Source organism: Patiria miniata, unplaced genomic scaffold, assembly GCF_015706575.1.
Source record: "Patiria miniata isolate m_02_andy unplaced genomic scaffold, ASM1570657v1 HiC_scaffold_9, whole genome shotgun sequence".
NCBI lineage: Eukaryota > Metazoa > Echinodermata > Asteroidea > Valvatida > Asterinidae > Patiria > Patiria miniata.
In genome coordinates this window covers 21,322,075-21,344,108 of record NW_024037076.1, presented here as the reverse complement: position 1 = coordinate 21,344,108, position 22,034 = coordinate 21,322,075, and the positions used below count along the sequence as shown (strand labels likewise).

At 41.5% G+C, this 22,034-nt stretch overlaps 1 protein-coding gene across 1 annotated transcript in view; it reads left to right on the top strand.

Moving 5' to 3' along the window:
- LOC119720141 (stAR-related lipid transfer protein 3-like) overlaps positions 1-12,978 on the top strand; it is a 38,996-nt gene extending 26,018 nt beyond the window's left edge. Inside the window, exons 7-12 of the mRNA XM_038189698.1 lie at positions 1,022-1,140; positions 5,866-6,027; positions 6,453-6,628; positions 9,222-9,326; positions 11,319-11,418; positions 12,369-12,978. Of these exons, the coding sequence (XP_038045626.1) occupies positions 1,022-1,140; positions 5,866-6,027; positions 6,453-6,628; positions 9,222-9,326; positions 11,319-11,418; positions 12,369-12,584 (878 nt within the window). The 3' untranslated portion in view covers positions 12,585-12,978. The remainder of the gene's footprint in view (positions 1-1,021; positions 1,141-5,865; positions 6,028-6,452; positions 6,629-9,221; positions 9,327-11,318; positions 11,419-12,368) is intronic.
- The last annotated feature ends 9,056 nt before the right edge of the window (positions 12,979-22,034 follow it).

Here is a 22,034-nt window from a genome sequence, read left to right as displayed (position 1 = left end):
GGAACCAACAGTCATTGCGCTGTGATTGGCTGCAGATAAATATGAATATTCACACATGCGCCATGAAGCGCGTTGGGACTCTTTGCAGCCGTTCCTGTGTCTGTGTAAGTAGTGACACACAATGATCTCCACAATAACTTGCTGTAAACCTCGAAAAAAGATCACTTTGCACACGTCTCATTGCAAATATAAAGCCTTGAAATAAGACTAAAAAATTTTAACACAGTTTTCATATTCAAGTTGTCCATTTAAGCAGTTTCAAGCCAATATGAAGGAAAAAATTTACTTAGAAACATGCATAAATTGCAAAACATTTTCGACCAATAGTTGACCCAGGAGGCTGTAAAATGCACCACAGAGCACCTACATTTCAAAATTTTCCGGGGGCCCTTGAGCAGGCCCCGGACCCCACGCCATATGGGCTTCGTGCTTCACGCTTGCAGGTTCAGCTATTTTTTTCTGAACTTCACACTCACCCCTGCTCCCATTCAATTGATCGTGGCCATCAAGCAAACCCTTAAGTCTTATTTACTCCTTATTACCAGTCAGTCAGGGTGCTGGTGTCCTTCTGCAAGATACTTTACCTCAATTGACTGTGCTCACTTTATTGCTGCCAGTGAGGGCACTGTTGATAGTTGCACAACAACTACCTGTTGAATTAAATGTGATCATAGTGCATGAACTGCATAATTTTTGTGAATATAACGTGATCTCAATAATGATGATTTTGTAATGATCTAGTTTAAATATTGAAACCTTGTAATTACCATTTTTTAACATGGACTTCCAACAATGAAAATAACATGTAATTGTGTAATAAAACAATAGTTCTCACATGAAAAGTTAGGAAATAAAAAAGTTACACAGGAAAAGAGCATCATTGTCTTCTATTTTAGTTTCAGTTATCTTGAAAGTTTCTGGAAATTACACAGCACCCTGGAGAAATGGGCATGTTCCCTAGGTTTCATTACCCTACTCTTGCTATGTGCTAATTTCTTGTTCTTTGTTCCCATATATGTAGCCTCAGATGAAGAGAGTGGATCTGACTACAGTGGAAGTCTTCGCTCCCATGCATCAGAGTTCCAATCCTTGCCAAACAGTCAAAGAGGAAGTTCTGTCAACCTTGCTGCTTCTATTCAGGTGAGTAAACACTCTGTCAACCTTGCTGCTTCAGTTGAGGTAACACTCTTTCAACCTTGCTGCTTCTATTGAGGTGAGCGATGCTCTGTCTACCTTGCTGCTTCTATTGAGGTAAGTAACACTCTGTCATCCTTGCTGCTTCTATTGAGGTGAGCGATGCTCTGTCTACCTTGCTGCTTCTATTGAGTTGAGTAACACTCTGTCAACCTTGCTGCTTCTATTGAGGTGAGTGATGCTCTGTCAACCTTGCTGCTTCTATTGAGTTGAGTAACACTCTGTCAACCTTGCTGCTTCTATTGAGGTGAGTGACTCTCTCTGTCAACATTGCTGCTTCTATTGAGGTGAGCGATGCTCTGTCAACCTTGCTGCTTCTATTGAGTTGAGTAACACTCTGTCAACCTTGCTGCTTCTATTGAGGTGAGCGATGCTCTGTCAACCTTGCTGCTTCTATTGAGTTGAGTGACACTCTGTCAACCTTGCTGCTTCTATTGAGGTGAGCGATGCTCTGTCTACCTTGCTGCTTCAATTGAGGTAAGTAACACTCTGTCAACCTTGCTGCTTCTATTGAGGTGAGTGACACTCTGTCGACCTTGCTGCTTCTATTGAGTTGAGTGACACTCTGTCGACCTTGCTGCTTCTATTGAGGTGAGTGACACTCTGTCGACCTTGCTGCTTCTGTTGTGGTGAGTGACACTCTGTCAACCTTGCTGCTTCTATTGAGGTGAGCGATGCTCTGTCAACCTTGCTGCTTCTATTGAGTTGAGTAACACTCTGTCAACCTTGCTGCTTCTATTGAGGTGAGTGACACTCTGTCGACCTTGCTGCTTCTATTGAGTTGAGTGACACTCTGTCAACCTTGCTGCTTCTATTGAGGTGAGTGACACTCTGTCAACCTTGCTGCTTCTATTGAGGTGAGTGACACTCTGTCGACCTTGCTGCTTCTATTGAGGTGAGTGACACTCTGTCGACCTTGCTGCTTCTGTTGTGGTGAGTGACACTCTGTCAACCTTGCTGCTTCTATTGAGGTGAGCGATGCTCTGTCAACCTTGCTGCTTCTATTGAGTTGAGTAACACTCTGTCAACCTTGCTGCTTCTATTGAGGTGAGTGACACTCTGTCGACCTTGCTGCTTCTATTGAGTTGAGTGACACTCTGTCAACCTTGCTGCTTCTATTGAGGTGAGTGACACTCTGTCAACCTTGCTGCTTCTATTGAGGTGAGTGACACTGTCAACCTTGCTGCATCTATTGAGGTGAGTGACACTCTGTCAACCTTGCTGCTTCTATTGAGGTGAGTGACTCTCTCTGTCAACATTGCTGCTTCTATTGAGGTGAGTGACACTGTCAACCTTGCTGCGTCTATTGAGGTAAGTAACACTCTGTCATCCTTGCTGCTTCTATTGAGGTGAGCGATGCTCTGTTAACCTTGCTGCTTCTATTGAGTTGAGTGACACTCTGTCAACCTTGCTGCTTCTATTGAGGTGAGTGACACTGTCAACCTTGCTGCTTCTGTTGAGGTGAGTGACACTCTGTCAACCTTGATGCTTCTATTGTGGTGAGTGACACTCTGTCAACCTTGCTGCTTCTATTGAGGTGAGTGACACTCTGTCAACCTTGCTGCTTCTGTTGTGGTGAGTGACACTCTGTCAACCTTGCTGCTTCTATTGAGGTGAGTGACACTCTGTCAACCTTGCTGCTTCTGTTGTGGTGAGTGACACTCTGTCAACCTTGCTGCTTCTGTTGTGGTGAGTGACACTCTGTCAACCTTGCTGCTTCTATTGAGGTGAGTGACACTCTGTCGACCTTGCTGCTTCTATTGAGGTGAGTGACACTCTGTCAACCTTGCTGCTTCTATTGAGGTGAGTGACACTGTCAACCTTGCTGCATCTATTGAGGTGAGTGACACTCTGTCAACCTTGCTGCTTCTATTGAGGTGAGTGACACTGTCAACCTTGCTGCATCTATTGAGGTGAGTGACACTCTGTCAACCTTGCTGCTTCTATTGAGGTGAGTGACTCTCTCTGTCAACATTGCTGCTTCTATTGAGGTGAGTGACACTGTCAACCTTGCTGCGTCTATTGAGGTAAGTAACACTCTGTCATCCTTGCTGCTTCTATTGAGGTGAGCGATGCTCTGTTAACCTTGGTGCTTCTATTGAGGTGAGTGACACTCTGTCAACCTTGCTGCGTCTATTGAGGTGAGTGACACTGTCAACCTTGCTGCTTCTGTTGAGGTGAGTGACACTCTGTCAACCTTGATGCGTCTATTGTGGTGAGTGACTCTCTCTGTCAACATTGCTGCTTCTATTGAGGTGAGTGACACTCTGTCAACCTTGATGCGTCTATTGTGGTGAGTGACACTGTCAACCTTGCTGCTTCTGTTGAGGTGAGTGACACTCTGTCAACCTTGATGCTTCTATTGTGGTGAGTGACTCTCTCTGTCAACATTGCTGCTTCTATTGAGGTGAGTGACACTCTGTCAACCTTGATGCGTCTATTGTGGTGAGTGACACTGTCAACCTTGCTGCTTCTGTTGAGGTGAGTGACACTCTGTCAACCTTGATGCTTCTATTGTGGTGAGTGACTCTCTCTGTCAACATTGCTGCTTCTATTGAGGTGAGCGATGCTCTGTTAACCTTGCTGCTTCTATTGAGGTGAGTGACACTCTGTCAACCTTGCTGCGTCTATTGAGGTGAGTGACACTGTCAACCTTGCTGCTTCTGTTGAGGTGAGTGACACTCTGTCAACCTTGATGCTTCTATTGTGGTGAGTGACTCTCTCTGTCAACATTGCTGCTTCTATTGAGGTGAGTGACACTCTGTCAACCTTGATGCGTCTATTGTGGTGAGTGACACTGTCAACCTTGCTGCTTCTGTTGAGGTGAGTGACACTCTGTCAACCTTGATGCTTCTATTGTGGTGAGTGACTCTCTCTGTCAACATTGCTGCTTCTATTGAGGTGAGTGACACTCTGTCAACCTTGATGCGTCTATTGTGGTGAGTGACACTGTCAACCTTGCTGCTTCTGTTGAGGTGAGTGACACTCTGTCAACCTTGATGCTTCTATTGTGGTGAGTGACTCTCTCTGTCAACATTGCTGCTTCTATTGAGGTGAGCGATGCTCTGTCAACCTTGATGCGTCTATTGTGGTGAGTGACACTGTCAACCTTGCTGCTTCTATTGAGGTGAGTGACACTCTGTCAAGCTTGCTGCTTCTATTGAGTTGGGTGACACTCTGTCAACCTTGCTGCTTCTGTTGTGGTGAGTGACACTCTGTCAACCTTGCTGCTTCTGTTGTGGTGAGTGACACTCTGTCAACCTTGCTGCTTCTGTTGTGGTGAGTGACACTCTGTCAACCTTGCTGCTTCTATTGAGGTGAGTGACACTCTGTCAACCTTGCTGCTTCTATTGAGGTGAGTGACTCTCTCTGTCAACATTGCTGCTTCTATTGAGGTGAGTGACACTCTGTCTACCTTGCTGCATCTATTGAGGTAAGTAACACTCTGTCATCCTTGCTGCTTCTATTGAGGTGAGCGATGCTCTGTCAACCTTGCTGCTTCTATTGAGGTGAGCGATGCTCTGTTAACCTTGCTGCTTCTGTTGTGGTGAGTGACACTCTGTCAACCTTGCTGCTTTTATTGAGGTGAGTGACACTGTCGACCTTGCTGCGTCTATTGAGGTGAGTGACACTCTGTCAAGCTTGCTGCTTCTATTGAGTTGGGTGACACTCTGTCAAGCTTGCTGCGTCTGTTGAAGTGAGTGACACTGTCAACCTTGCTGCTTCTGTTGAGGTAAGTAACACTCTGTCATCCTTGCTGCTTCTTTTCAGGTGAGTGACACTCCATCAACCTTGAAGAGGAAGGTCTAAGAGGCTGTGGTTTAGAAAGGAAAAGTGTGTCTTTACGACTTTTCATATTAAAAAGTAGTTTTGATGGATTATCCGTATCTAGCTTTCAAATATGACATGGTTGACGTATGAAAATAAAAGATATGCCGTCTAAAATACGTATATGAGGTTGTTTATTGTTCATTCTAAGCCTGTACATAGTAGTCAACCTGAAAGATTCACTAGACTCCTGGTTTTGATCTTTGTTTATAGCTTGTTTCTGTTATGGTCTCTATGCACACACAGTAGATAAATTCTGTGTGATATTCTCAAGGGCAGGGGTGAGATTTGTCCAGATTTTTCCGGATTTTAGTCAAACGTCTGCGGAATTTTATGCGGATTCCAGATTTCCAACGTTTTCTGTTTCCGGAATATCGCCCGAAAACTTCTGGCGAAATATATAATAGGCCCTAATTTACGATAATGGATGGACCGATGACAAGTCTAATAAGCAATGCATTCAAGAACCTGATAGACATCAATGCAGTGTGCGCAGTGGAGTACTTGAGGACCAGACTAAATAATTTTCAATGGGTTTGCACCTCGTGTTTGTAGTGCGAGATTTTGATCAAGGAATTTAAGAGTATGGTTGGAGGAACTGGTAATAAAGTGTCACTCTGGATGGAACTCAGTTTGAGCTGCAGTAGTGCTTTCAAAAATAGCCACCACCAGCACAAAAATGTTTTGGAAGCGTGGGAGTTTATAACTTTCAAGTAAGATTAGTAACTTAGCACCGTTAAAATTAACTTAGCACTGAACCAATTAAAAGAGAAAGAAAATCATGATCAGGATCCTTGCATCATACAGGTAATTACATCTGTCTATTGTTGCTTTTTCATTCAGGAACAAGAGTACCTTCAGAGGGCTAAGGAGTCACTACGATTCCTGGACAGAATTTTAGCCAAGCATGACGGCTGGCGTAATGAGTTGAAGAAAGAGGAATATAATGCAGTTATCACAAGTAATAGATTTGACAGCATCAAGGGAAAGGTCTACAAATTAGAGGTATGATGGATGTTTTAATGTGTTTCTCTTGTTGAACAAAAAAGAACTTCAGTATTCTTAATTGAGTCATATTGGCAGAGGGCTCCGTGCACAAATACCCCCCAACGGTAAGAAAGGGAGAGTTGGGGGAGACCACTTGGAGTGACATACGAACGTATTGCCGACGACACCTGACGCTCACGCAAAGATGCTTTGGCTTCGTGCACATTCAGAATAAAATAAGTCATGCGTACTTCGCGCACAAACAGTACGCGCATGCGGTGTGTTCCGTTCACGGGGCTCTCAAAGGTGGTCAATAAGCACCGTCTCTTGTTTAAGCACAAATCTCATATTGGAGGGGATGGAGATTTGTATGTTAATCAAATCTACCTTCCTTAATCCTTTCAAATCCTCCATAATCTAATACTTGATTGTTGTTCATTCAGACCCAGTTACCAGTTCCTCCAGAGCAAGTTGTGGTTGTACTCTGGGATAAAGCTGAGAATACTCCAAGTTGGAACCCAACAGTTCTTGTGAGTGAGGTTCTACAACAGATTGATGACCACACAGATATTCTGTATAATGTAAGCACAGGGGGACCAGGCAATATAGTAGCTGGCAGGTAAGATTTTTTTTCAGTGGATATTGATTTTTCTGGAAGTACTGTAAGTAGACTTTTGCATAGACCCTTGCGCCAGCATCATGACCTCAAAATTGTTCCCAAAACAAATTCATAAATACAGTAAACTCTCATTAGCTCAAACTCGGATAACTCGAAACTGTGTTTTATCATCCTCGGTTTTAAGGCCGTTGTCCAGTCTGTTCTGGGTTGACCTGCTTTCTCCCTATGGCTCTCCTCCACTTGGCCCTGTCCGTCGCATCCCTCGCATTGACTCCAAGCAGTCGCATGTCATCAGTCACGGAGCTCTGCCACATCTTGCGTGGTCGGCCAATGGGTGTGGGCCCACCCGCTACTAGTTTGGTACACCTCTTGACCCAGCTGGCATCTTCCTTTCTCTCCACATGACCATACCACCTCAGCCTATGCCTCCTCAAAACGATACCGATCCCCTCCACTCCAGCTGTCCTCCTCAACTCCCCACTTGACAGCCTGTCAGCCAGAGACACCCCGCACACGTGATGTCACTGCTGCTTCTGCTACTTGAGGCTGTACCCTGCCTGTACATCTGACTAGCCATAGTTGGATAGAAAAAAATTTGAACTCTCAACTCGTGCTGCACTTTCCAGACATGTGGACGCTGCCATGTTCATTGCATGCAGATATACTATGCGCATAGCGCATGCAGGTTGCCTAAGTAGTCTTGAACACAAGTAGGTTTATTTCGCTGTCACGATTCGTAACCGACACTCATGGCGAATATTAAGACGAAATGAACCTGCCATCCCGCTCCATTTGCACGTCGCACTGATTTTTCGCATGCTTTAAGTCTAACTTCACTGGTCCCCATGCACATGGTGCTCATGCATATGGTGCTCAGATGGACGTATACACAATATACGGTATATTGTATATGTACCGGATGCATACTGTACCCGTACGGTGCAGTATGGGCAAAGGGTTTACGAATCGGAACGCACAGAGTTGATTTGGCAAGTCCAAAGAGCTTTTGTTTTCTATTTTCTATCTTTTTAATTGAAAAAAGTGAATTTCGATTAACAAAAATGTCAATAAATTAATATGACCCACCCACCCACATTTCGGGGGAAAAAAAATTCGAAATTTAAAAGCATCGAAAATTTGAATGGCCCCTAAGTTAATTGGAAACACACTGCAGCGCACCCTGTGCAATAGTTTCAAAGATTGCCCAGTAAAAAGCATACATATGCAATGGACTATCACATAGGTAACCCCCATGACTGTGCTTGTGTCTTTCTCCCTGACCCTGTGTTAATCTGCATTTGCAGAAATAGCAAACCATTCAGCTGGCACATGATGGTAAAAAGACCACTTAAAATTCAGTTTTGAATATGTATTCATATGACGTAAATGAATATGGCACATGTTCTAAGATAAAATCTGAACCTGGTTGGGATATGGAAGGTACCTGGAAACCAAGGTTTGAATTTCAAGTTTTTCAACCCTGCCCAGTGGGGAACTATACGTTAGACAGACAGTTCCAACACTACCTCAACATTGCAGTGTTGGAGCAAAGGCTTAAACCTTCAAGGCCAAGGCTTTGACCCTCAAGGCCAAGGCCAAGGCTTAGACCTTCAAGCCTCAAGGCCAAGGCTTAACCCTCAAGGCTAAGGCAAAAGCCAAGGCCCTGTTTTATAAAATGACCACTGATATAGAACTAATTATAGTCACATGACACATCATCACGAATCGCCCATTAAGAACAACAACATGTCTTAAATTGCAATCAACTGCTCGCATACACCGTTTTATGACTGCATTAGATCTATTAAAGTATAAGTTCAGGTCTTCAATATGGTTTAACTAAAACAAAATAAAGATTTACTTCTATATTGACGCACAATTCTCCCGAGTGTAACAAAAGGGGGATCCAAGAAACTGATTTGGGAAATGTTTATTTGCTGGGCCAACATGGTCAGAAATATCAGCATTATCTAAAACAGATACATGCAAATCTTTAGCACTTATCAGGGAGACATACAACCAATCAGATAGATATTCCATAATTGTATGCAATTTAAGTGATCATCTCATTAGCCCCACAAGTGTACAGAATATTTTTGCAGCAAATATACTGCAATGGTAACAACATATGCTATAAAAGTGGAAGTGTGCCCAACACACAAATCTACAAGGGGTTTCCCTCCTCCATGGTAATACGATTAAAATGGTAACAGCAAAATTTCGAACAGATTTATCTGGAAAAAGCAAAAGTCTATGGGCCTTGAAGAGCCTTGACTCAAAATTGCAAGGCCGTGATCCCTCAAGGCCAAGGCCAAGGCCAAGGCTTTTGCCCTCAAGCCTCGAGGCCAAGGCCCTAAAGTCCAGCCTTAAGGTAGCCTTAAGGCCAAGGCCCAGCATCAAGGCACTACATCACTGCAACATTGGTACCATTCCATTGCTAGGTTTCTTCAGGAACCTAGGACTGCTGTCTCCCAAAGCTGTCTGAATCCAGTGTTTGACTTCCAAATGGTACTTTCATCATTTTGTATTGTTCCCTCGTTGTTCAGTTCTGACCCTCATCTTCTCATTTCTGATGGTACATTTGTACTTGCAGGGACTTTGTTGCTGTGCGGAATTACTGGCAGCGAGGGGATGTGCATGTATGTAGCAGCATTGCAGTTGAACATGCCAAGAAACCTCCATGCAGTCAGTATGTCAGGTCAGTTAGTAGGTCATTGTGTGAATCATCCGCAGGAAAGGCCATGAATATGCATAACAATTAGGCCATGGGCCAAAATCTGTATCAGGTCTAGAAGTTGAGGTTTGTCTTAACTTTTTGGTGTCACCTTGCAATAAGGTCAACTTTACTAATTCGATAGTGCTGAATCTGAGTCTGGTTGTTCACATTGGCCCAAATTGCACATTAACGTTATGAAAACATTTTTTTCTCATTATTTTGCCCATTTTTGGTCAAAAATGTGACCTGTTCTGTCAAAATCAGACTTTTCTGGGCATAAGGTCAAAAATTAGATTTTTGCATATTTGTTAAAATATGTTCTGTTTCCTTTTAATAGGTGGTTTAATTTTTGAAACCGGTCATTCCTGCACAAAGTTATGCTATTTTGAAGTTCATTGTGTCGAAAAGTAGAAAACAGAGAAAATGGCCACGAACGTCACAAAACAGTAATTTCTTTAACTGATATACCTTAACAAATCATCAAAAATACTATAATTAGAGATCAAATTAGGGTTTCAAACTTGTATAGTATATTTTAGACGTGCTCAGGATTACAAATATGCAAAAATTAGAAAATGGAAAAAAATCACCCCCACAGCGTTTTTTTGCCCTATCTCAATTTCAACCTCTGCCCAGAACCGTCTGCTTTTGACAGAACAGGTCACAAATAGTATTTTTGCCATAACTTCTATGTTTTAACCCCACGGGCAGGGGTCAATGGAGGAACGCGCACCTGCCTGTTGGAGGCCCATAGCGATCACCCTCATGCGGTAAAGTTACATTGGGGAAACAGTCCCCTTTATTTCTTACTTGTGCAAAACGATGTGGTGTGCACATTGTAAAATATCAATTAACATGTTCCAAACTACTTATAACCGAGAAATTAAGTTGCTACTAAAAAGTTAAGATGAAACTGCACGTTACAGGCTTTGGCCCACGGCCTAAATATTCATGTCAGTGAACGACAGTTTTTGTGAAACTCTTTGCTCTGTGCAAGGACAGGCCTACTCACAGTATGTGAATCAGGAACTCAGAGTAAACTTTTTGGTTTGGATGCATCAGAGTCCAAACCTAACAAGCTAAATTGGCACACAATGTACTCAAGTAATGAAGGTGAAATAGGCACCAAACTTGATACCTTACATGTATATTATGCACCATGCAAAATATTGTCTGTAATTGGTGGATGAGTTAAAAAAAAAAAACAATGTTAAGTTTTAAAACATGTTTAGTAAGGCAAAAGGATGAATACTCCAATGGAATATTTTGGGAATGTTGCAAAGTTTTATAATATGAAACCCAGCTTTTTTTTTCTTTACTGAATAGCAAAGTTGTACGAATGATTAAATCTGAACTTTGTGTACATGTATTGCCCAGTGGAAAAACACACAAAGAGAACAGCACAGTAAAAGTTAGTTGTAGATCCTGTATTTCTAGATTTCAAAAAGTCCCAACTTAATGCATTTTTTTTATTGACCTAGGGCTGTGTATTGGAACTGGGTACCCATGTACCCGATCATTGATGTAAGGAACCAGTTACAGATTATGGGATTGGGTACTTGTAACTTTACAAATTACTCAGTAACTTCTCAGAGAATGAAAAAGACAGATTTGCATGTCACTTGTGGGGAATGTTACTAATGAAAACCAGGTTACGTGGGAAAACAAATCATCTATTTCACATTCATGACGCTTGCGAAAGTTGCAATTTACACTGTAAAGCTGTAAGCTCCACTGTACACACTTGTATCTTGCTGTAGGTGACGCACTGATGTGGTAGTATTATCATACAGACCTTTGTAAACAATCTGATGAACAGCAACTTCTGAGATCTGAAGTTTGGGCTTGGGTTTCTCTCACAGATTCCCGGGTACCTGTGTTTTTTTTTTTCAATCGGGTACCCGGTTCCCATACTCCCCTTAAATGCACAACCCTACCTATTAAGATAAATGCCATTCATGTTGTATCTTTCAGGGGATTCAATGGACCCACTGGATGGTTACTTGAACGGCTTGATGGTGACCCATCCCAGTCCAAGTTTACATGGATTCTCAACACTGATCTGAATTTTAAGGTATGATTTTCACCTCTTCAGTGGCGTAGCCAGGAATTTTTCAGGGGGGGGGGGGGCTGGAACATTTCATGGGGGGCGTCATGTAGATCAATGATAATTTTTTTTGAAACTCAAAATCTCAGGGGGGGGGGGCGACTGGGGGGGGACAAGGTTTCATGGGGGGGGCTGTCGCCCCACGCCCCCCCGTGGCTACGCCACGGCACCTCTTCAACCAACAAGTACCTATCTAAAAAAAAAAATTAAGGATTACAAAAAAGAGAACAGCAATTAGGACCATTTGCATTGCTTTAGGGTTATTAATAACAATGCTTAAATTTAGAAAGTTAAAAATTAATCTGTGAAGATTTCAGTTCAGTGGATTATATAGGTTTTTCACGATTTCATCTTTCAAAATAATTTTGTGCTTTAAAAAGATACAAAACACCTCGTGGAATGATTCCATCTGACTAATTGTTATTCACAACAAAACAATAACAATTTTGGGTAGTATAAAAGTTAGAAGTGAAGACAGTTGATTTAAAATTTGGAACAGAGCCAAATCTATTGCTGAGTTAAGCTTGCCATCAGTGGAACCTTCTGGGCCCTTTCATGAAAAGCAAACCGAATTAAGTTGTTCGGTTTGGTATGTTTTGCGGAACGATATACCTATTTGCTCAAATGAAATAGAACTTGCACAATAAAATTATCAAAATAGTCCTTTGAATTTAAAAGAAAACACCATTTTTTTGTATAAATTTTTATTTTCATATTTAATATCAGATTTTGCCCTTGATCTGTGTTATGTTATAAGCAGTATAATTTGTGATGTGAGTGAGTTTAGGTTGGACTTGAACCTACGACTGTTGACCTACTTGCTCAGATTTTATCTTTATTTTTAACCCATCTTCATCCTGTTCAAATACATGTACTTATTTTAAAATACAAAAAAATGGTTATTGCCCCGCCACCAGGTCTGGACACCACAGGCCATCATTGATACCGCCCTCTGTCATGTACTCATGGACATTTGCACCAGCCTTCAAAAGCATCTACAACAGCTCCCTCAGGAGGCCAAAGTTGTCCAGCCACAATTTGTGAACATACAAGATGCAGAGAAGGCTAGCATCGGCAGCTTTGAGGATGTGGAGGAACATTCACCATCTCTGGACAGCTTTGGCTCAGTGTAACTAGATTGATTCAGAGTTGAAGAGGCTGAAGGTTGAGATAATAAATGATTTATATTTTGAGATATGCCCAGGGTGTAACAGCCACCATTTCGAGTGTACATGTACAATGTTGTGATATGTGGTGAGGATATTTTGGAAATGCCCCTTGCAGTGTTGTAGTCGAGTTCTTTTTTCCGAGTACCAAGTACTGCCGAGCACTTAGGTTGCTGAGTACAAGTACGAGTACTGTACTTCCGAGTACAAGTCCGAGTACGAATACTTCCGAATATGGCCACAGGGCAAATGGTTTACTGTGCGTAATTGGCCCGGGCCCAGTCAGACCGATACACAGACCCACTCATGGCTAGCTGTTAAATGTGTTTGTCCAGATGTGCACAGAGGAAAATCAGGAAACTTTCGATTTCTCCACAAGCCAATCAACCATTTCAAACTGAAAGTATCGATAAAGTAAGGCCGTGGTATGTAAAGTCAAGCTATACCATTTTTTCCTGAGTACTGCTATTCGAGTACGAGTACTTTGATGATCGAGTACAATTTCGACGTGTCGAGTACGAGTACTTTAATGCCCGAGTACAAGTACTGTCATTTTGAGTACGAGTACTTCGACATTCGAGTACAAGTACGAGTAGTACTCCAAAAAAGTACTCGAGGAGTACGAGTACCGAGTACGAGTACTACATCACTGGCCCCTTGCCATTGTTTGCTGCAGATAAACACAGTGTATGTGATTTACTATCCTCATAATGGAGCTGAACCCTGAGTTTTGCTAAATTCACAAGGAATTTCAAACACATGTCTGCAGTTGATCTGTGGAGCAGTTTTACATTCCCTATCCTGATTCTGGAATAGTTTCATGCCACTAATCACAGCCTGTCAAGCCAAGTGATTGAAACCTTGTGTTATCCTGGCTTCTGCCTATATCCTTGAAAAATGAGGCAAGGCAAGGCATCTACAATTCTTAATATTTGTCAACAATGCTCAGTTGTTTCTTCTTCTTTGGACTCCGAAGTATATGGTCTTGGCCATTGTACTAATGTTGCAAAGACATCAATGCAGAAAGTTTGGAAAAAAAAAACCATTCAAGTTATGTACATGTACATGTCTTTGTCACTATGTCAATTTGAATGCTTCATTTACACAGACGTCGAAGGACTTGTAGAATACACGGTAAGAACATTACACTTTTAAATTATAATTCCGAAAATTAACAAATGTTTACAGCGTAGTTTTTGGCACATCCCATATTTAATCTTTCTGCTGTGAAATAAATGTTATTGTTTGTAATGTTGATCATGTATATATGTACCCTAAAGTATTTCCCAAACATTGGCAACACATTTATGTTTTTTGACATTTATATCAATATAATAATTGTATGTATTGATAACAATATTTTCTTATCAATGTACACTACTGAGTTCCCATTGGGTACAATCTTACTCAGAGGTTATCAGATACTAATTAAAAAAAAAACCTGTTGATAACAAATTAAAAGAAAACTGTCTCTGTAACTGCCTTAATTGGTCACCCGTTTTTCCCCATTGTATTATATGCAGGGTTTATTGGCGTAAATCATAATTCATGTATTGCAGTTCAATGACTGATGTCCTCAAGTAAAGTTGGGAATAAATTTGCACATTTACTAATCTGCAATGAATCTGTAAAATGATTCTAACCAGAATCATACAGCCAAGACCAGGGATATAGAATACAGCTGATGCGTCCTGAAGGTAACACTGTTTTCTATTGAAACACATTTTCATGCTGCTTCCAGGTTCCCCCCCCCTAAATTTGTTCCAGGTCAGATTTAAAGTGGTTATCATCTTCTCATGTAAGATGAACAAGTTTTCGATTGTGATGAATTTCGTTTTGAAATTGCAGATTATAAAGCGAAGTTTGAACTTTGCTTACATTTGGTTGTTCTGTGCACCTCACGGTGTTGCTGAATGAAAAATGCAACATCATAATCAGTAAACACTTTATAGAGTTAAAAGAGTAGGAAAAATAAAAGGTTATTTAACATAAGGAGTTTACTATTCACATTCAGAAACAGAGATTGATGAGATAATGGTCTAAAAGCTTTCCTTTTACATTATGTGTACATGGAATTATTTTAAAGTGACTATACCAAACTTTTGTAGAGACCAGAATTTGATCATGTTTGCAGTCTTGAAATATTGAGCAATTTGGTTTCATACACAACTATGTTCAGTTCAGGAGTAATATGAACGATGTATATTATTGCTAAGTTGCAAATTTCGTTCGTTACTGTAGAATTTCTGTTCGTTACTTGTAGAATGTGGCATGCAGAGGTATCCATTGTGTCTACTTTGATAATGACGGTTATTGTGTTTTTTTCATAAAATTTGTCTGCAAGCTGATAATGTTTGTGTTGTGTTTATTGTGCCTGCAAGACGGTGCAATTTCTTGTATATTTGTGTGGTGTACTGTTCGATAAGCATGGATGTTTGAGCTGTTAAAATGTCACTCTATAAATTTGGGGTCCACTTTATTCTCTGTCCCTGTCCCTGATATCTATGATTTTATAATCCTGATGCACTCCTTAATGTTCTGGTTCTCAAAGAGAGATTATGGATAGCAAAATACCTACCCCAAAAATATAAGAAATCGTTTGAAGTCATTCTTGGTTATAGTTGAATGGCAAATTATTTAACAGGGACAGGAAAAATGTTGCACTTTGGACCCTACATTTTTAGAATGACCCAAATGCATTGTTTTTGGAAGGACGAAAATGTGTAATATTTTGTATGTATGTCTTACGCAAGCACATATGGGGCGGTAATGCCCTTTTTCATTAATACTTTTTGTGCTACATTGACGGAATTATCAAGTGGTACATGTAAAAATAAATAACAATTTGCATAAAGGTAATAATATGCACGTTATTAATGCAAACGGTGATACATGTCTGGTCTCCTGTACGTTTTGATTTTGCTGCCACGGATTACGTAGGCCTACATTGTATTTGGTTACTTTTCCACGATCTTAGTCCGTATGCACGTGGACTGCTCGCTCAGTGATAGGGATTGTCTTGCCTAGTAGTAGTGATTGGCGTAGGGACATGAGAAACAAAATCACAAAAGATGCTTTCAGCTTTAAGCTTGATTTTCCGCGGCAAATCACAAGCGTTGGCGACATCCACCGGTTGAAATGGAACCAAATAAAGGTGATAAGGGTGTCGCTTACACCAACAGATTGTCGGGCCCTATCGCACGTGCTGTGGGCTTATGCCGATATACAACCCCAAGCCGTGCCCTTGCGGTCATAGAGAGAACTGATCTATACCTACCAACAAAGAGGGTTGACGGTGCTTCTGAATCCGTACTAGACACTGGTTGAGCGGTCTGTTGGGCGGATTGGTAAGGTATTGTGTCTCCTTTCACCACCACCCCGCGGCTGCCTTGGGCTATTTTTCATGCCCGACGTGATGGTAACAAAGCCGGCTAAATTGAACTTGACGCTGGAGTCAATCAGCGCACAAAGGCACGCCGATACCTCCCCCATGTTAACTGTGCACCGGGAAATTACTTTCCATTTAATAGTGGGTCCCTTTGCCCAATGGGCCGCGGAATTAAGATTATACAATTGCATAGTTTTAATACCGTCAAAGGAACCCCCGCCGCCGCTTTTCGTCATTGCTCTCTCCTTCATTTCCTTTCTTTGGTAGCTAGAAAATTGGCTGTCGAGATTCCATGTCAAGGGGTTAATGGCAACTGTAACCGTGTGTACTGTGTGGAGATTGCTGGGGCCGGGCAGGCTGTGGTACGGCGGCCTGGTCCCACTCGTGCAACGGTACAGTCGTCTTGTTTGGAAACCGCAAACTCTTTGGGTTCAACGGGCTATGCCCAACACGTACAGCGAGGCAGTTGCAATTAACAAGGAAATAGCACATGCGGCTTAAAGGGAATATACAACATTTGCAAACATCGAAAAATAAAACTACCAAGTTTTTGCGAAATACCTTAATAGGACGTTGGTAAATGACAGTCTAAAGCATCCTGTAAAATTATGGCACCTGGTATACTGTCATTTTCAAGAAAAGTGGTATTTTTGTATCAATTTCCAACGCTGATCGGCCGATCAGCGTTGGAAACAACTGGCTTTTTTTCAAATACTGGCCCCAATTGACTATTGCACTTGTTTGCAATCGATTACAAACCTATGAACGGGTACGAGCCAGCTAGACTGGTTCCCTGACCTTACAATTCCCCAATGTATGTAAACTGCTCGGTTTCTTCTTATATGGAGTCAGGGAACCAGACTACAGGTAAATGATCGTTTTTCTTGGTTTTTATAGCATTTTCGAACCCAAAACCTCCAAAAAGTCAGTGTAACTATATTTGCTTTATATTTCCAATCCCCCAATTCCATCCATTTCTGAAAATTACAGCAAAAGCAAATGATGTATATTCCCTTTAAAAATACGATTCAGAATTGATTTAACAAAGAAAGATATTAAAGGGAAAATTAATCAATGCAGCTGCATGTCATGAAAATAACAATGAAAATAACGATGGGACCTTTTGAGACGGCACTTTTTTTTTTAATGTTTCCAATATTTTTTGAATGGGGGGGGGGGGGGTAGGGGATGGTGCTCTGACTGTTGCTCATGGAATTCGAAAGGAGATATTACGGTCATTTTGCTGGATATTGTATGGAAGCGCTAGAAATGTACGACCGGTGCTGGTAATGTTGCCAAATGCCAAAATGTTGCTGTGTGCTGCGCGCGACGTCAAAGGTTTTGCCGACAACTTGTTTATTTTGTGTAGTGGCAGATGTGGGATATTTAAACCGACTGGCTGGACTTTCAGGAGGATCGGAGGGGTTGTGGATCGGGGGGCGTGGGGGCCGGGGTGGACGGAGGCGGCGTATTCCACGCATGTAAGACCAAAGTCCACTAGAAGCGATGAATTAAGATTTGTAATAGTGAATGATGACGTCAGTTAGGGAACTTCAGGAAATTTGTGATTTTTCCCATTATAATACTTCTTTATATTTTGTCACCCTGACCAACCCTTAATTACATACACCCTTGTTGCTATAAACTTTTGAGCAATGTATGCATGGTATATACCGTAGTGATAGACCACAGACCATCCATTCTTAGATAGCTCATGACTGGACCGACTGGATTCACGAGTTGACTTATTACATCAATAATAATGTTGTTTTTTTACATGAGTTGTAGCAGTTGCATTACAATAATCGGTCCAGACCCTGCTCTCCAAATTAAAATGAAAGGGTTGGACTTCACATGGCTATTGAGTGTAGACGGCACACCGTAAGCTAAACGCGTCGTCACCGGTTTGCAATGCTGTTCCACTTCAACTCAAATTACAATCTAATTTTTTCTCTTAGGAGACTTTTTCTCGAAACGATTTAATAATAATAAGATAAAAACCCTGCTATATGTGGTAATTACGTGTATGATATGAAGCATTGGGTTGTATCGTTTACCAGATCGTTTTCATCTTGCCCTGGTTGCCTTTGCTCCAGTTGGCCCATCAGGGCCCATGTGATATGGCACACCTGAGGGCAAGGGACGAAACTTGTACCGGTACTTAATTAATTGTCCCCCGCGGAGGAATTAGGAAATATGCATTTAATGAAGTGACACACGGGTCTCATGATCAACGTTGATAATTTGGAGGATGTCACTGCTACTGTAATTGTATCTGTAGACCGACTCCCGTGAACGATACACCGACTCGGCGTGGTATACAAGGCTTCAGTCTATCAGTTGCAACTGTTTTCATTTCACGTGCTGAATTAACCCTCCGTGCTGAGACTTCTATTCATAAAAACTACTTGTTTGTTAATGTTCCAAAACAGTCCAATTTGTCCGACCTGGTATCGGGTGACTAGGCCTATGCCAAACTGCTAGAATGAGGCAGTGTCACTTTGAACTCCGACTCCAGCGTAGGCGTTTTTATACATGTGTAATGTTTTTGGATGATAAGCAGTTTGTATGAGCTATTCTCAAATGTATTTCTGAGTTCTGCTGCGGTGCCGTTTTATTTGACGTTAACTGCATGGCTACGCGGTGCATCCTCTACATAGGCCACCATCCCCTTCCGGCCGCATAATAGCTCCATCTCTGATACCATGAGTCTGGTGCTGTGGAGTCGTAACCGCACATGCATTCTGTTTAATAGATCAAATTAACTTCACAATTTTCTTTCTTTCCATATTGCATCTTGAATTCGCAGTCTAAAACGGTAATACTGTCACGAGAGCCCATGTACAGGGCTAACGTGCCAGATCTGTCCAATATTGGCTGATGTTTCAGCCTAACGTAATGTGTGATATGCTTCCGCTATGACGGATTAATTTCAGACCCGCCTGGGCTCAATTTCAGGCACGCGGTACGGCACGGATCATTTTACGTTCAAAAGAAGCCGGAGGACCAGTGAATCTTTGGTTCATGAGAAACTACCAGTAATCCACGTCATTACAAACAAGCGCCGAAACACCAATCGTTCCGGCGGGTCACGGGGAAATCTCACTATAATTAAACAATGAAGAAAAAGTTAAGATAATTAAACAATAAATTGAAAAAACCTTATACTTGTTGATACAGTTATGTATTTTGCGCAAAATGTCGCATGACCAGTCAATTTCTTATTTCAGTTTCAGAATTGACTCAGATGAACTTCATGAAACACGGATAGGCCCTATGCAATTGATGAACTCCTTACTCCAATTAGCACCGGCCCTGAACGTGATTGTTTTACTGTTCCTATTGACTATATCTTTCCATATGATAGCCAAAGAAATATGTCCCGGAAAGAACAATCGAAACAAAGAAAATTAACAAGAAAAACTGTATATTATCGTGCCATTTACAACGATGTGACTTGAGAAACTTGGCAAAATAAACAAGAAAAAGGTGAAACTGTATTGCCGGTAAATTTTGATAACGCAATTTTTGGGGTAGCCTAAAGGACAACACGCATCTTGAGCGAGATAGCAACTCGACGCAAGAGTTCTCTTTTATGATGACCAGAAGGAAGATCATTTTAATCAAACGCCATGTACATCTCTTAAGATTTTGTAAACAAATACCTGATTTGTGGAACGGCGTTTCAGCCCTGGGTGATAACGCCACATCACACAGATTCGGTATCCAACGAGAACTGATGTTAATAACAAATGTGTCCGGTCAATCTTGTTACCCTCAGTTGCACTGAGCATGCAACTTGATGCGTCTTTTTGGTCTAAATTGGGTACCCCTTCAAAAAAATAATGAAAATATTTGAACAAAAACCAAAAAACAAATCGCGAGCGGGCACAAATGATTTATAGCAAAACGTATAAAGGAATGGGACTCGGGTTTCTAAAGGAGTTCGTATCGTTTGGGACAAAAGTTGTTTCCCCAAGTATTCTAAATATGTGGTTATAAACAGTCAAATGTTTTGACTTGGTATCACTTTTATCGCCCGGTCACAGAAGATACTCAAATAAATCTCTTCCAGTTTGATGATATTACTCTAAAAAGTGGCGTAAATAACGCATTTCAAAATAGCACCGACACGCGGGTCCTCATAGTTTCCGTTTGTGGTAGCGAAGGGAAAGAAGGTCCCAGTACAACGGCTTAGTATTTAGAGCCCCGGCTTGGCTGATTTCAAAGTCGTCCATAATTTATTGTAAGGACACCTGGTGAAACTAGGTCACAGACATACCATTAAAAACACAATAACAAGCGTTTATTTGCACAATATGAGTTGGTCCAGAAAGCCCCTCGAAAACAAACAACTTCAGATGTCACTCATGGACCGTGTTCACACAATTTAATCGGGCAACAGGCCACTAAATCAAAACGATGACAGTTTGTATAGTTGCTTGACTTCAGTCGGACTAAAATCATCTCGGTGATGACGTCATTGTCGTGGCCTCGTGCATGGGTTCTGCGAAGTGCGCTTAATGAGACTGTTCTCTGCAATGAAGTGCCCATGCCGATTTTGTCAATTTGTATTTAACAAGAGAAACAAAAGGAATCTAAAGCCGACGTTGGTTCGAGGATTTCAAGACCCTTATTATAGTCCCTCTGACAAAATGCTGTCCAGAGAATGACATCAAAGGCGGATTTAATGGGGTGATCGTAGATGCTAATAACCCCTATTTCGTCTTATCATTGATAAATAAATTATATAGCATGAATTCAACGCATCGTTGCTATATACAGGGTGATTTTTAAAAAAAACGGAACCCAAATGGCAGGACAAATTTTTGAATGAAGTTTTGCCTGTAGTTCTTTCAACCTTTTTTCATAGGGATGCATGTGAATTGTTTTCGTTTTGCTGAAAGAACACTTACCTTTTACCTTTTTTGTGATCCGTGGACAGAACTTTAACCCTAAAAGGGCCGGGTTAATTTGACCATCTCTCAGCCGGGGGGGGGGCGGATTCCGCCCCCAAGATCTCGGCCATCGAGTGACGAAAATTTTTGAAACTTTGTACATGCATAGAGCAACTCATCATAAACATACCCAAGAAATTTCATGACTATAGGTCGAAGGGTTTTGGAATTATGGCTACTTAATTATTCATATGTACGAATGGTAATTCTACTCTGTGTACACGACGTATATGGGAAAATTTAGTTTTCACGGCACAAAGCGCCGGAAAAATTTTTTCCCCGCGGCAACCCGTGGTCCGATTTTTATGTTTTTGGTATCAAAAGATGCGCAAGGCTGGAGGCTAAAAAGTCATAACAGCTCGGGTCGCGAAAAAAAAATCAAGGCTATCGCGGAAAAAGTCGAGGGGGGGGGGGCGGATTCCGCCCCGGCCCTTTTAGGGTTAAAACGGTGTTTGTGTTCAAAATTCCGTTAATTGAAAAGTACATGAGTGATTTGAATGATTCTTGTACTAAAAGAAAGCTTAATGACTGGGCTTTCATATCCTAGATTTTGAAGTGCTACCGTGAGGCAAAACTTCATTCAAAAATTGGTCCTGCCATATGGGTTTCGTTTGTTTTGACTCAGCCAGTATTGAGTATAGTTAAAAACAAGTAAAATATTACTTTCCGTGACATGTGGATTTGTTTTAGATTTCTTGATAACAAAAATATGTTATGCAAATTATTTGGTCGAAGTTCTTTTGGGGTCGCTGAAAACGGAGGGCCTTAAATTCAGTTTTAGCAGATGGCTTTACGTGACGGAACAAACGGACAGAAACAGAGACAACCCTTGCTTTTTAGACGGAAGTGGAGTCGGAGGAACCTGAAATTATCAAGTGTGCTAGTGATGAATACAAGGCAGTCGAAATTGGAGATCAAACTCACCAAAAACCAAAAATGCAAACTCCCTGCAGCAGCTGCGCAATTGAATCTATTGACTGTGATTAAGTCTATTTGGTAAGCAAACACAATTCATCGTCTGGTTTGGACCAATCCAATGGGGAGGCCTGTCCCTCCCTGCACATTACAAGG